The 13,429-nt window shown below is 32.1% G+C and overlaps 1 protein-coding gene across 1 annotated transcript in view; it reads right to left on the bottom strand.

Moving 5' to 3' along the window:
• The window catches only part of LOC100395907 (N-deacetylase and N-sulfotransferase 4), a 308,362-nt gene that overhangs the window by 144,823 nt on the left and 150,110 nt on the right, over nucleotides 1–13,429 (bottom strand). Inside the window, exons 3-4 of the mRNA XM_002745451.7 lie at nucleotides 11,101–11,188; nucleotides 4,340–4,494 (exon numbers count right to left, since the gene is read on the bottom strand). Of these exons, the coding sequence (XP_002745497.5) occupies nucleotides 4,340–4,494; nucleotides 11,101–11,188 (243 nt within the window). The remainder of the gene's footprint in view (nucleotides 1–4,339; nucleotides 4,495–11,100; nucleotides 11,189–13,429) is intronic.

Here is a 13,429-nt window from a genome sequence, read left to right as displayed (position 1 = left end):
TAACTTTTTAAAAGTCTATTGTGGAATAAAATAAACAATTCAGGTTTATAGTACTTGCACTTTTTTTCTGTGATTGGAAAGTAGCTATAGGTTAAATCACAAATAATTTTTGGTAATTTTTTTTTTCATTAGTGCTTTCATGTTGGCCATTGTTTCTAGTTCTCTTCAGCCTTTATCTGTTGTTGTTATTGAATATTTGCATCTATTTATTAACATATTCAAGCAACTGAACAGCACTAAAGCTTTCTGAGTTATTGAAGGAGAAAGAACCAAAAAAATTTTTCTCCACCCTACTGTCCTACCGAGAAGGGTATCTTGTAACTGCCATATTTCAGTTGACTATATTTGTCATTAGCTTAACATCCTGAATACCAACACACGCACATATAGATATGACATATACATTTGTGCTCATGGATATACATAACTCCCACACTCATATATGTATTCACATGGCATACCTGTGTGTTATTAAGCAATAACAATAACAATGCTTTATTAAATGCTTAATAAAGCCTTTTTCAACATGATGAAAGGGTAAAGAAGCAGTTTTCAATGTGTTTCTCTCATTATTTTTAAACATAGTACAAGAGAACATAAACTCAAGAATTCAGAGAAATTCCACAAATAAAACCACTCAGATAGATTGTTTTTTTTTAAGAAATGGATTTGAAATATCAATATCAAGTTATTAATATGTCTGAATATGTTTGAATCATTTTTGGAACTGCAAAGAGAAAAATGTGCTTATGAGACTGACAATCCCTCTGCCAGCAAAGGTCACACCAAAGGATAATGAAGAATGTCAGAATAGAACTTAAAAAAGGATTTAAAGACTTTTGATTTTTATCTATATAAATTGTTCATTTAGTTAGAAAATCTTTTCCCATAATTGCTTCAATTGCAGCTAGATGAGGATTTCAAGATGTTCATTCCAAATTTGTGAACTGATATGGTCCAAAATGATCACAGAATTTTAAAACTGGAATTGCTCAGTAGTATTATCTGGTCCAGTGCCTTTGGTTGGCAGATGAGTTGACGTAAATTAATTATCTAAAAGCTTTGTAGTTTAGAGAATGAAAAAAAGAGAGTTATTACTATTTCAAGAGAGGAAAGTGAGACATAAAGATAGTAAATAAGTTGCCAGTTTTGTCAGAACTTGTTACTAGCAGTCAGGACTAAAATTTAGTCCACAAATATGTCATTTTGGGTTTCTGCTATCCTATCTTTCTTGATACTGTTGATGGTTCTAAAGTGTCAGCTGGATGTGAAAAGATATTAATTTAATAAAAAAGAGATATATTTCTTGGACTTTGGATACCACATGTATTGTCATGTCATGTTGACAGTAAAGGTGGAGTTCTGAATGTCACTGCTTGAAGAGTCTTGAGTTTTATTGAGCTGAACTCCAGAAGGAAAATGACAGTGTCATTTCAGTATGATCTATGTTTAATGGACTTCATTTTAGTTGTGATATTTTGACTATGCAAATAAAATAAGATTCTTTTTGTTACAAAATATATTTATAGGAATAAGTGTAGTTTGTAGCCAAACTGACTAAACAAATGTAATTACTCAGAATGGACTCTAAATAGCTTTCAACATTTCATTACAAAGCAATTACATCTGAGTCTTCCCAGAGCTCTCAGCATGGCTTTTAAAAAAGAAATTACCCAAACAGGTGAAATCAACCATTATGAAATATAACCTATATTCCTACAGAGTAAGGCTCCAGAGTGGAGGTGGAGTGGAATGAAGTAGGCGGGGGTTAAGACAGGTGATAAACGTGTTTTATTTTCAAGGTAACTGTCCTAAGAGAATTTAGCATGCTCACTCAAGGTAAGTGCGTTTTTGAAATGAAAACTATCTAAATTTTATAAGGTTATGAAGCAGCACAACATTCATGAGAGATTTCCTAAAAGTTAAGTAAAAAATGATCTCTTGTAAATCCATATTTTTTTTTAAAAAAATTAGATGTCTTAAAATCAAGATGTAACTGCATGCTCCTCTATATTTAGAAAGGTTATAATTGGTTAATCAACACTATTGAATGCTTACTCTGTGCCAACCGCTGCTCTAAACACATTATGTATATCCTTCCAGCGATTCCATGATGTAGTTGTTATCCTTATAACAACTCAGTTTTATAAATGGAGAAACAGACACAGAGAATCTGAGTAATTTGTTCAAGGTCAGCAACCATCAATGGAAGGTGAGGATTCAAACAGATAGTCTGATGCCTAAGTCCTTGATCTTAAGTGCTTTTTATATGTTCTACATTTACTAGTAAGTATCCTGTGTGCAGATCTGACACTTGTCTGGGGATTTAGAGGTGCAAAGAATGATGAACTATTATAACACCTGGGCATAACTTTATAAAATATCATATTAATTTGCATTTGGGGCTATGCTTCCAAAGATGGCTTAAAAAATGAAGACATCAGTAATCACATGGTACTAATAAATCATAACAACATATTTTAAGGAACTAAGGTCTTTGGTGAATTTACAAACCCCTTGTGATTGTATGTCCCACTGGCTGAAGATGTGAGAATGTGCATCTGAGCATTTTTCTAGGGAAAATGTTTCTGTCTTCTGTTAGATTCTTAAAGGAATACAAGGCTTAATGAATGTCTAGATCAGGGATGGCCAAACATTGTTTTTTTAAAGGTCTAGATAAAAATATTTTAGGCTTTGTGGACCTTAGGATCTCTTTTGCAACCACTCAACTCTGCTGTTGCAGTGTGAAAGCAGCTGCAGACTGCTTTCACATAAAGGAATGAGGTGGCAGTGTTCTAATATAACTTTATGAACATTTAAATGTAAACTTTATATAATTTTTATGTGACACAAAAATATTATTTTTCCTTTGATTGTTTACCTTTGATTTGAGTGATTAAGAAATGTGTTTAAAAAGGCTTTCTTAGCTCAGGGATCATAAAGAGCAAGTAACACTCCAGATTTGGCTCATAGGTCACAATTTTCCAGCCCCTAGCTTAGAGCAAGTGATTCTTAGTGTAGAATCATGGGGATCATCCAGGAAGTTTCTGAAATGCAAATTGTCAGGCCTCCCTGCAGATCTACTGAATCAGAAACTCTGGAAATGGGTCATGCAGTCTGAGTTCTAGAAGTCTTCTAGGTGAAATAGATCACACTGAAATATGAGAGCCACTGGTCTAGAGTCATGGCTCCAGACATTCAACTCATTCATTTCTTCATTCATTCTTACAACAAATGATTTTTAAACTATTATTTAAAAAAAATAGTTCAGGGGTATATGTGCAGGTTAGTGACACAGATAAACTGTGTAATGGAGGTACAGTGTACAGATTATTTTTGTCACCCGGGTGATACGCGTAGTCTCAGATAGGTAGTATTTACATCCTCTCCCCCCAAACTCAAGTAGGCTGCAGTGTCCAGTGTTCCTTTTTTTGGGTCCATGTGTACTCAGTGTTTAGCTCACACTCTTAAGTGCCAACATACAGTGCTTGGTTTTCTGTTCCTGTGTCAGTTTGCTTAGGATTATGGCCTCCAGCCTCATCCATGTTGCTGCAAAGAACACAGTCTCATTCTTTTTTTATGACTGCATAGTGTTCCATGGTGTATATGGACCACATTTTCTTCATCCAATCTACTGTTGATGGGCATTTAGGTTGATTCCATGACTTTGCTGTTGTGAATAGTGCTGTCATGAACCTGTGTGTGCATCTTTATGGTAGAACAATTTATATTCCTTTGGCATATACTTAATAATGGGATTGCTCAATCAAATAGTACTCTTTTAAGTTCTTTGAGAAATTGCCACACTACTTTCCACAATAGCTATACTAATTTACATTTTCAACAACAATGTGTAAGTGTTCTCTTTTCCTCTGCAACCATGCCAACATCTGTTGTTTTTGACTTTTTAATAACAGTTTTTCTGACTGGAATGAGATATTCCAGTTTTGATTTGTATTTCTCTAATGATGAGTGATGCTGAGCAAACAATGATTTTTGAATGGTTAATTATATTAGACTGGGAATACAGTGAAGTTTTTACTTTTTTTTGTCTTCATAGATGCAAGAATAATCATCTCATAAAACAGGAGTTGACAGCTTTCTGAAAATAACTTACTTTTTGAAATATATTTCATATATAATCATATGATGACCCTATACATAAACACATATATCTGAAACTAATCACAAAGTTGTATATACCCTCAATACATGTGATGCACCCTGATATTATATTTTATTCTATTTCTAATGTATTCAACCTAATACATTGATTTTACACTTCCACTATGAGATCACAACTTAGAGTTCAAAAGACAACACAATAAAATGTGCTCACCAGTGCAAATTCCTTGTTGAGAATCATCTGTTCTACTAAAGATGACTCATTGTGGAAGAGGTGGGGTTGCATGTGGCTCCACATGTGAGGAAACCACCAGAACTCATCCACAGACCTAAGTAAAAGGTCATCCCCTTCATCTTCCTCTTCAGTCCCTATAAAACATAAAGTTAAAATAGCTTTAGTAAAAATTTCTGACTAGCTTAAAGGTTATTCTTGTCAGATTTATGTTACTTTTCTTGCTCCTGGTACATACATCCAATTCTGTGGGCTTTTTAATTAGAAAAAAAGACCACAGTCTAAATTGAATCAAAGGCAAGAAGACTTGGGATTAGGACGGGGTGGGTAGGCACAGCTAACCCCAAATCAGACAGTTGTTTCATTTAAAATTTAAGGGTATTTTATATCCTTATATTTTAAGGATAATTCTCAAACAATTGAACACAAATTTTAACTCATAACATTTGTTAATCTTTTTTCTGATTACAGAAATAGCATATGCTTATTAAATAAATGTGGAAAGCACAGGCAAGTAATATACAAAGCCAAAAACCAAACACAAAAACAAAAACAAAAATCCTACAAGACCATCTTCTAGAGCTAACCAGTGAAATATTTTTGTATTATTTTCAAAAATCTTTTCCTACTTATATTTTAAAAGTTTATCTCTTGCTGTACTAATACTTGTGCATGCTTTTTTCACTTAATGTTATACATATCAAATTTCCCATTTTAAAATAAATATTTTATAAATCTAAACAATGAACTTGATAACTGTTTATAACATAAACATGACCTGAGAATTTAAAACTAGTATTTCTTTCTCTTCTTTTTTTGGGAATTTTTTTTAACATCACCCAATACATAGGAAATGAAAATCAAAAAAATATTGTTATGCCATAGTTAAGAAAAAAAAACCAACTTAATTCTAAGGGAATTAATTATATTTCAGATACCCAAGAATATCCATAAATGAAATGATAAGGTTTTGGTATCATTTTGTATAATTTTACTATATTCTGGCTCAATTTACAAATGTTGTGAGTCAGTAATGTAAGAATTAATTCCTGCTTGCTCTCTTACTACTTAACTATATAAATAAAGTAAAACAGTAAGTCCTGGCTTATAGTGTGGGGTGTATTATTTGGTTTATTATTTCATAAAGAAGTATGTTTTACAGATGGGTGTTTGATTTTTTTATTCTTTTTACTTAAATTCAGGGAATAAATATTAAAGATTGTTATAAGAATTTTCTCTGAATGTTCCACTTGTGTTTCCTAAGACAAACATATCCATGGTCATGAAAGTAGTGCCATGAAAGGATGAAAGCATGTATTTGGTGTCACTCAGTACCTGGAGAAGAGTTCCTAGTTTTGCCACTTAATTAACTATGTGATCTTGGACAAGTTGAATTCTCCAGGTCTTAGGTTTAACACGGGATTATAAATACCTATTTTACAAGGTCTTAGTGAAGAGTCAATGAGATCAATTTATTAAAGCACTTAATATTGTGAATTGCAAACAGTAAGCACTTCTTGAATATTAGGATCTCCTTAAAAATTCTATTGCTTTATGCTTGCTGTGTTTTAAATTTAAATGTATTCACACTTTTTAGAAACTTTGCCTGCCTAGATTATAAAGTCAAGGACTGGATTCCTTTACCCTGTACTGTAATATGCCACTTCCCCAGAGCAGTGAATAAATGAGTAATCTAATTTAGTCTATATTTAACAGTCATTGGATTCAGCAGCTTAACATGGCCACTGAAGCACATGGCAGTTTCTTTCTTTTATGTATACTCCTTGTTCCTGGAATACAGTTCATAATTCATAGTCTTTGAAAGTTGTAAGGACCTTCAGGTTTAATTAAGGTTTTGGCGCCATCAGTGCTACTACACAGAGTAAAGAAATGTCTGTTTCTGTTAGAAATTTTGGAAAGTAATAAAGTCCTATAAGATGAACAGAAGAATTCTTAAATTTTGTTGTTAGCTAACACTGTTAGTATTAGAGATTCGTAATTCATTGACTTTTGTTAATATATTAAGAATATGGAATCTTGAAATTCAAATGAAGAAGAGTTCATTACTCCCTCAGATGAAGTGTTTATATTACCGATGTTTCTCACGGTCATATTTTAGCAAATTGAGGCATAGATTAGAAAGAGTTACTTTATGTCACACATGATGAAAGAATTGATAGTTCTCACACCCTCCTGAAATTATCTTGTTGTGTTTTGAATACAGAGTGTTTGAAAAATGCTTCCATTCATTTTAAATTCTGCCGATCATTATTGCAAGAGGCAGGAAGCATATAATGCACACTTGACCAGGTAGGAGGTCAGTTATTCAATTTAAAGAAAATTTTGTGGACTATTGATGGAAACAGATGCATGACTGATCATAATATCTTAGCAATTTTTATATTAGAGACTATGTTAATGTATAAACAGACTCAAAAAGGCAGATAGTAAGTTAAAATCTTTCTTTGTTTGCATCATGGATTAATTTCTGTCAGCTTTTCTCTTATTTTATGCTGGTCATATAATTCAAAGCCACGTGAGGCAAACCTTTGACACTGGAAACAGCTTAATAAAAAATAAGATGCTAAGCCATGCTGAGGACAGCAGCAGAATCACAAATGATTTTAACTCCAACTAGAGGAAAGTATTACATTTTGTGCTTTCTGTAAACGCATTATTTTTCTCTATCTAATATATACTTAAGTTATATGTGGAAATATTATTTGTAGTTTATATGTGACCAGATTAGCACAAGTAACAGACCATTAAAATATCTGTGCTCAAATTAAACCTTGCACTTTGCATCTGATCTAGATCCTGGTCTAAATAATTATGAATGAAAAAAAAATACATTTTACTTTTATTTAAAAGTTATTATTTTTTTACATTTCCTGATTACCGATGAATAAAAATGTTTCAGTTCAGAAGTAAAATATATGAAGAGTTTGTTTCATTGCTATCACTTTTGGAGAATCTGTGTTATGAGATAAAAATATGTTTCTAAAATTTCTTTAAGTTTGCCAAAATAAGAATAATTTTAGCAACATCTACAGGTTAATTTCCTTAAAAGTACACTTATTGCATTAAAATATGATACATATATATATATATGTGTGTGTATAAAATTTCAGTGTCTGTATTTTCTCTTTTGTAAAAATTTCTACCTTATATTTGTGTAATTTGTGTAAAATATATTAATTTCTAAATGTTAAGAATATTTCCTAATTTTCCTTGTACATTTAACCTGGTATGATTCCATATATGTGGGCATAGAATAAACAACTTTAAATATTATATTAAATATAAAGAACTGTGGGATGATAAACATTGACTAAAAGCTACCCACAGTTTAAAATCAGAAAACAGTGCCATATGAATTGCCTACTATTTACTTTTTGATAACATTTTAATGTCATATGAAAATAATTTTTAAATTATTATTAATAAAGGTTTACATAGTACTTGTAACATGCTAGGCATTGCTCTTTAATAAAAGAGATATTTTTATCCCCATTGTGTAGATATATAAACTGAGGCACAGAAAATTTAAGTAAACTGTGTTCACATAGCTGGCAAAATGTCAGAGTCTGGATTTAAACACAAAGTTGTTACCAGTATCTAGTGTTTTAACTAATGCTCTACACAGAAAATTTAAAAAAAATCACAAAAGGGGAAAGAATGTAACATTTTTCATACTGTCATTCTTGAATGTTAATGATTTTACAGAAAATGCTATTTTTTTGATAAAATAATCTCTCCTGGAAAAGACCAATGTTGATTCAATTTGAAAACATTATTCATGAATTAATTATTGATTGGGTCACATTTAATTCAAAAGAACAGTAATGACTGTCACCAGAAATTATGTCCCTCACCCAATACAGTGGGCAGCTCCTCTTTCAAAGAAGGTATCTGAAGACTATAATGTTTCTATTTTTCAACTGAGCTTCTGTTATGCAATTCCATTCAAGCTCTAAATATTTTCAGACTCTGCTAATTCATTCTAAACTCCATGCTTTTATTTTATTTTTTTCCTTTTAATCAGTACTCTATACTTCCTCTTTCAATTTGGCACCTGTGGGTGAATGACTTTAGGAAAAGCTTAGTGACATGCCCCTTTGGGGTGAGATGGTTTTTAGCATGTGAAGGACAGAGAAAATGAACAGGAAAGAATACACTAGAAATACAAATAAGTGAAGCAGTCTAAAAATGCAGAATGAGACATTATTACACTGGGCATATGTGATTAAATGTCTTCAAAACAATGAGGTTCATCCATCAGCATCTTCATGCATTAGGAAATCATATCATTCTGGGAGAGAACTGAGATAGTCAGTCCAGTCCGACAAGGCCATCTCCTCATGGTTACACATCACAGTTAAGTGCACATGTAAGGAACGCACCTCCTTGATTTGCAATCTTTTTTCTACAGTGTGAAATCTTTGGATAGAAATGTGACAAGATAGGGTGAAGCACATCTTTCTGATATCCGAAAGGGTATCACTGTTATGTAACTCAGTGCCAGAAGGAATTTTGATATACATGAGTGCATTAATAAGTATTCAATATAATTATGATGGCACTCTTGAAACACGTTATAGGTGTATTTCAGTGATCCAACAAATAAAGTAAATATATCAATTAAATAAAAATTACATATTGATGTGAAAGAAATTAAACTTCCAAAATTAATAAATCTATAAATATTGCTTATTCTCTAAAGTATGTTATCACCACAGTATTACAGTGCAAACTATTCTATTATTTTTGTTATATTGGTTTCAACATAAAGAGTCAATAACGTCTCCTTTAAATAATAATAAAAATACATTTCTTTTTTTCTGTCTTTCTTCAATATCTATTTCTGTGATACTGACTGCTGTGCTTCTCATTTTCCAGTGGTTGTGTACTGCTTGCATGTTCAGTGTTTTAAAGAAGAAATGGGAATTGTTAAAATCTCTATCAACATTAACTTTGCAAATGTTTAGCAGGTTTAATAGGTCTGAATATGAAAAGTAAATAAAAACTGAGGCAGTTATCCAGATATATTTCAGCCAAAAGAATGACTTTACTTACAATATACAGCTATTTAAAACAAAATAGTATTGTTTGTATGTGAACTCCAAATAATCCCATAATTTTTCCCTCTGCATGAGTAGATACAGCCTTTACAGCTATCTGCTTTATAACTTCATAGTCAGAGCTTCTTAGGTCTGAAATCATTTATTGAAGGGGCTTTTGAAAAAGATTTACAAAACCATGTCTATTTTCAAAATTGGAACATGAAATTGCTTTGCCTGTGCAGATATGATGACCCAAATCTCTTTCTGCAAAATATCCTTTTAAAATATGGGATCATTTGATTTATTAACTGGTCTTCATACTAATTTTCCTTCTATTACTTTAAGCAGATTTACATATTTCAAAGCAGGAGATAAAAAGCATCTCAAGAAAAAGCCAAGAAGACATTGCTGTTTCAATATTCTAATAAACCATATTGAGCTTTTACATTCAAAAGCCTCACTGAGTAAAGATATTTATGAAAACTAAAGACTACCTTCAAATAGAATATTTTAATTGGTTAATAAATTGCATACATGCCTACAGACTAAATGCTGTGAAATGTTTTCACTAAGATGCTATGAAACAAGACTTAGCTTTCTTCCTCTGAGTTCCTGAAGTAATTCAGTATTCTGCATTTATTTGTCTGTGGAATGGGGTACTTTTGAATATTTATTTCATACTACTATTATGAGAATTACATTGGATAGACATGCAACATGTTCAGCTAAGTGTCTGGCAAATAGCATGAGCTCAATAAGTTCTAAAGCGAGAAGTTCTAAACAAAGGATTTAGTCCACGGCATAGATACACAAATAGAAGCAGACTATAGGTGTTCCCCTAACACAGGACCCAGCACAGAGTTTAGTTTTCTTTTTTTAAAGATAATCAATTTCATTAACGTAGACTTCTCTAAAATGTTTCCAGTTATTTCAATGCTAATATTCAGAAAATAAAAGTCAACATTTGGAGATGAGGGTAAGTAAAAAAGTAAGGAATATCAGAACACAGTAGCACACGAATAACAATCACATTTTGAGAATTTGTTGAGAGGCTGAGACTAAACAGAAGTACAATCGTGGGTGGATAGAAATGGAAAGAAATAGAAGTCTGACTGTGATAGTTTTTATCTATGTTGGGCCAAATTAGTGGTAATTTTTTTTTTTTTTAGGGAAAAAAAATCCTGCAATGGAAGGTAAACTAACAAGATGACCCTTAGAGTGTATTACATTTCATTGAGGCCATAAAGTTTCTCTCTATCATCAGCTGTTTTCCAAAGGAAAATAGTAGGTACAAAAGTGTCTATCACATCAAATACTTGATAATTTAAAAATTCTGTCATTTATTATTATTAGTATTTTCATCATCATCACCACCATTGCTATGCCTTCTACTCTTACTGTGCTGAGAAACAAGATCCGCAGTCACACTCAGAACAGTGGTTATGCTTTCTAGTTTTTAAAAAATGAGTTTAAAAAGTCAATTCTCTTCCTCTTTTGCCCTTGATTTTAACAGTATTTGCCAAAGTAAGTATGTTCATTGATTTTGGATTTGGCTACTCAAATAATGTGCCCAAGTTTTTCTCATAATCAATCTTGAGAATCTATTTCTACTACTTATGGATCATTCAAAATTTTATTTCCTATTTATATGTAGCTGCCTGAGAACACAAAGCTCCTTACCTGTGTGGTAAAACTTCCCTGAAAATCCAAGGTTGAAGGTAAAATTTGCAACCTGAGTGCGCAGTAAATTTTGAGTCTCTAGTAATGCCTGAAATAAACAAGAAATTGACATGATTTTAGAAAAATAAATATGAAGTTTTGGGATGCCTCTTTTGCAAATGTGTATGCATCAGTAAAACAAAACGATATGAACTTTCTTGCTTTTGATGGGTACTGTTATGCAGTATTCATATTTCAGGTATTATAATTATTATCATTATTTTTATTGAAGGTCAGCATATTATGAAACAGTCAAGTTCTAAGCACAGTATGCATTGCTCAGCAGCAACTGTCCAACTCCACACACTGAAATCATTTTTAATTTCTGTGTGAGACATTTCTTGGATTTTGGATTATTATACCTCCTTTATATGGTGAAATTTTTCAGAATTGTTGGATGTAGACAAGCCCGGTTTTCTTGGTGAGCAATAGGAGGAGGGCTTCTGTTTGAACTGCAATTTACTATTTTATTTAACTGGGCTACCTCCCTCATCACTTTTAAAGGCATAGTTATTAAATTGAAAGCTTGAGTTTGTACTTTACAAACTAAAGAGCAATGTATATTTTATAGGACATTGCTAGCAAACCTAGTTATGAAAAAGGAAAGAACATGTAAAAATAGATATCCCTTTTTGTTACTAATTTCATAACAGAAATTCTCTAAATGTGACAAACATTTCCCTAGTTTCTAGATTTGGAATTATACAATGTTAAAGTCTGGTTTGTGGACAGGATAATAGCAAACTGATAATAATGACACAGAATTAGTCATGTAAATTTGTTGCCAGTCTTTTTACCACTATTATTCCTATACCAACATGTATAGCATAATTCAGAACTCTTATATCCTGGTCTGGGTATTGATTCAGAATGCTTTTTCTATTTTTAATGAATTTTTAAAGAGGACATACTTTGTACTGATTAGAATCAGAAGCTAATTTCAAACAAGAGATATTAATAAGACTGATTTTTGATTACTCCTATCTCCTAAGGAGACTAAGGAGCCAGAGGTTTAGACAATTTTTTATGAGTCTTGGTAGCTAAGCATTTGCTTCAAAGACTTGAGAACCTATTTATTCCTTTACAGTGAGAGGAGTCTCTTGATTAAAAAAAGATAAATCACGAAGCAACTAAAATTTTGATAAAATATAGTAATTTGTTAGCCAAGACCACAATTAGACTGGGTGTCATTATGTTCAATCTTATTAATATTATCAACTAAGTAGACAAAGTTAAAAGCTTAATTCAGATCTACAAAATATTAAAATACATTTCTCAGAGAGATTAAGCTAAATATTAAAAGGAGTCGAGTTTGAAAGTCCATTGAACTAGTTGAGCATATTGGGAAATGCTCTGGAATACAGCCTTAAAATAAGAACATTATGTATTATTTCCCTTAGTGAGTTTTCTTTTCTGGCTTCTTTTTGGCTGTATTCCACGTGTAATTTCCGAGTCTCCTTATCGTGAGTTTTAAAAAGTGTATCCTGTCTGCTATTCTCCTCACCACTCCAATTTCATCCACTTAGCTTTCTTCCTCTGAGTTCTTGAAGTCATTCAGTATTCTGCATTTATTTGTCTGTGAAATGGGGTACTTTTGAATATTTATTTCATAATACTATTATGAGAATTACATTGGATAGACATGCAACATGTTCAGCTAAGTGTCTGGCAAATAGCATGAGCTCAATAGATAATATTATTGATCCCTGAGGCTATCATTCTCTCTCCATCAGTTAGGTTCCTGGTGCCTCCAACACACATTTCTGTTTCTCCTTAATCACCATGTACTCTGCTTAAACTTAACTATCCCCCGCCTCCTACATTTCACCATGCCATTTCTCTCTCTGTTCTTTTTGCCTACCAAGCCTCCCCAGCTCCCAATCCCATTTCCCAAATCCCACACATTCTTTATATCTCTGCACAAATCCCAACTTTTTGTATAAAGCCCCCTCTGGCATGTCAAAGTAGATTCCTAAATTATTTTCTTTAGACTTGCATCATTTTTGACTTTAATGCATCCATGCTGTATCTTATGTTTTCCTCTACTCTCTGCACCTGAAGGTCATACAAAATGATTCAAACTAAAAAAATGCCAGAAATAAATTTAAAGGAGAAAGGTGCTAAACCATACAAATTAAAAAAGAAAAGTAGAAAAAGGAAAGAATTCAAATATAGGAAAAACTAAATAAAAGCAACATTTAGTAACATGAGATACATACAAATGAGTAAGGTTTGATGTATTTAAAATACGATAAAATTCATACTGATACACAGCAATAAATTGAATTAA

Source organism: Callithrix jacchus, chromosome 3, assembly GCF_049354715.1.
Source record: "Callithrix jacchus isolate 240 chromosome 3, calJac240_pri, whole genome shotgun sequence".
Lineage (NCBI taxonomy): Eukaryota > Metazoa > Chordata > Mammalia > Primates > Cebidae > Callithrix > Callithrix jacchus.
This window is presented reverse-complemented; position numbering and strand designations above follow the sequence as displayed.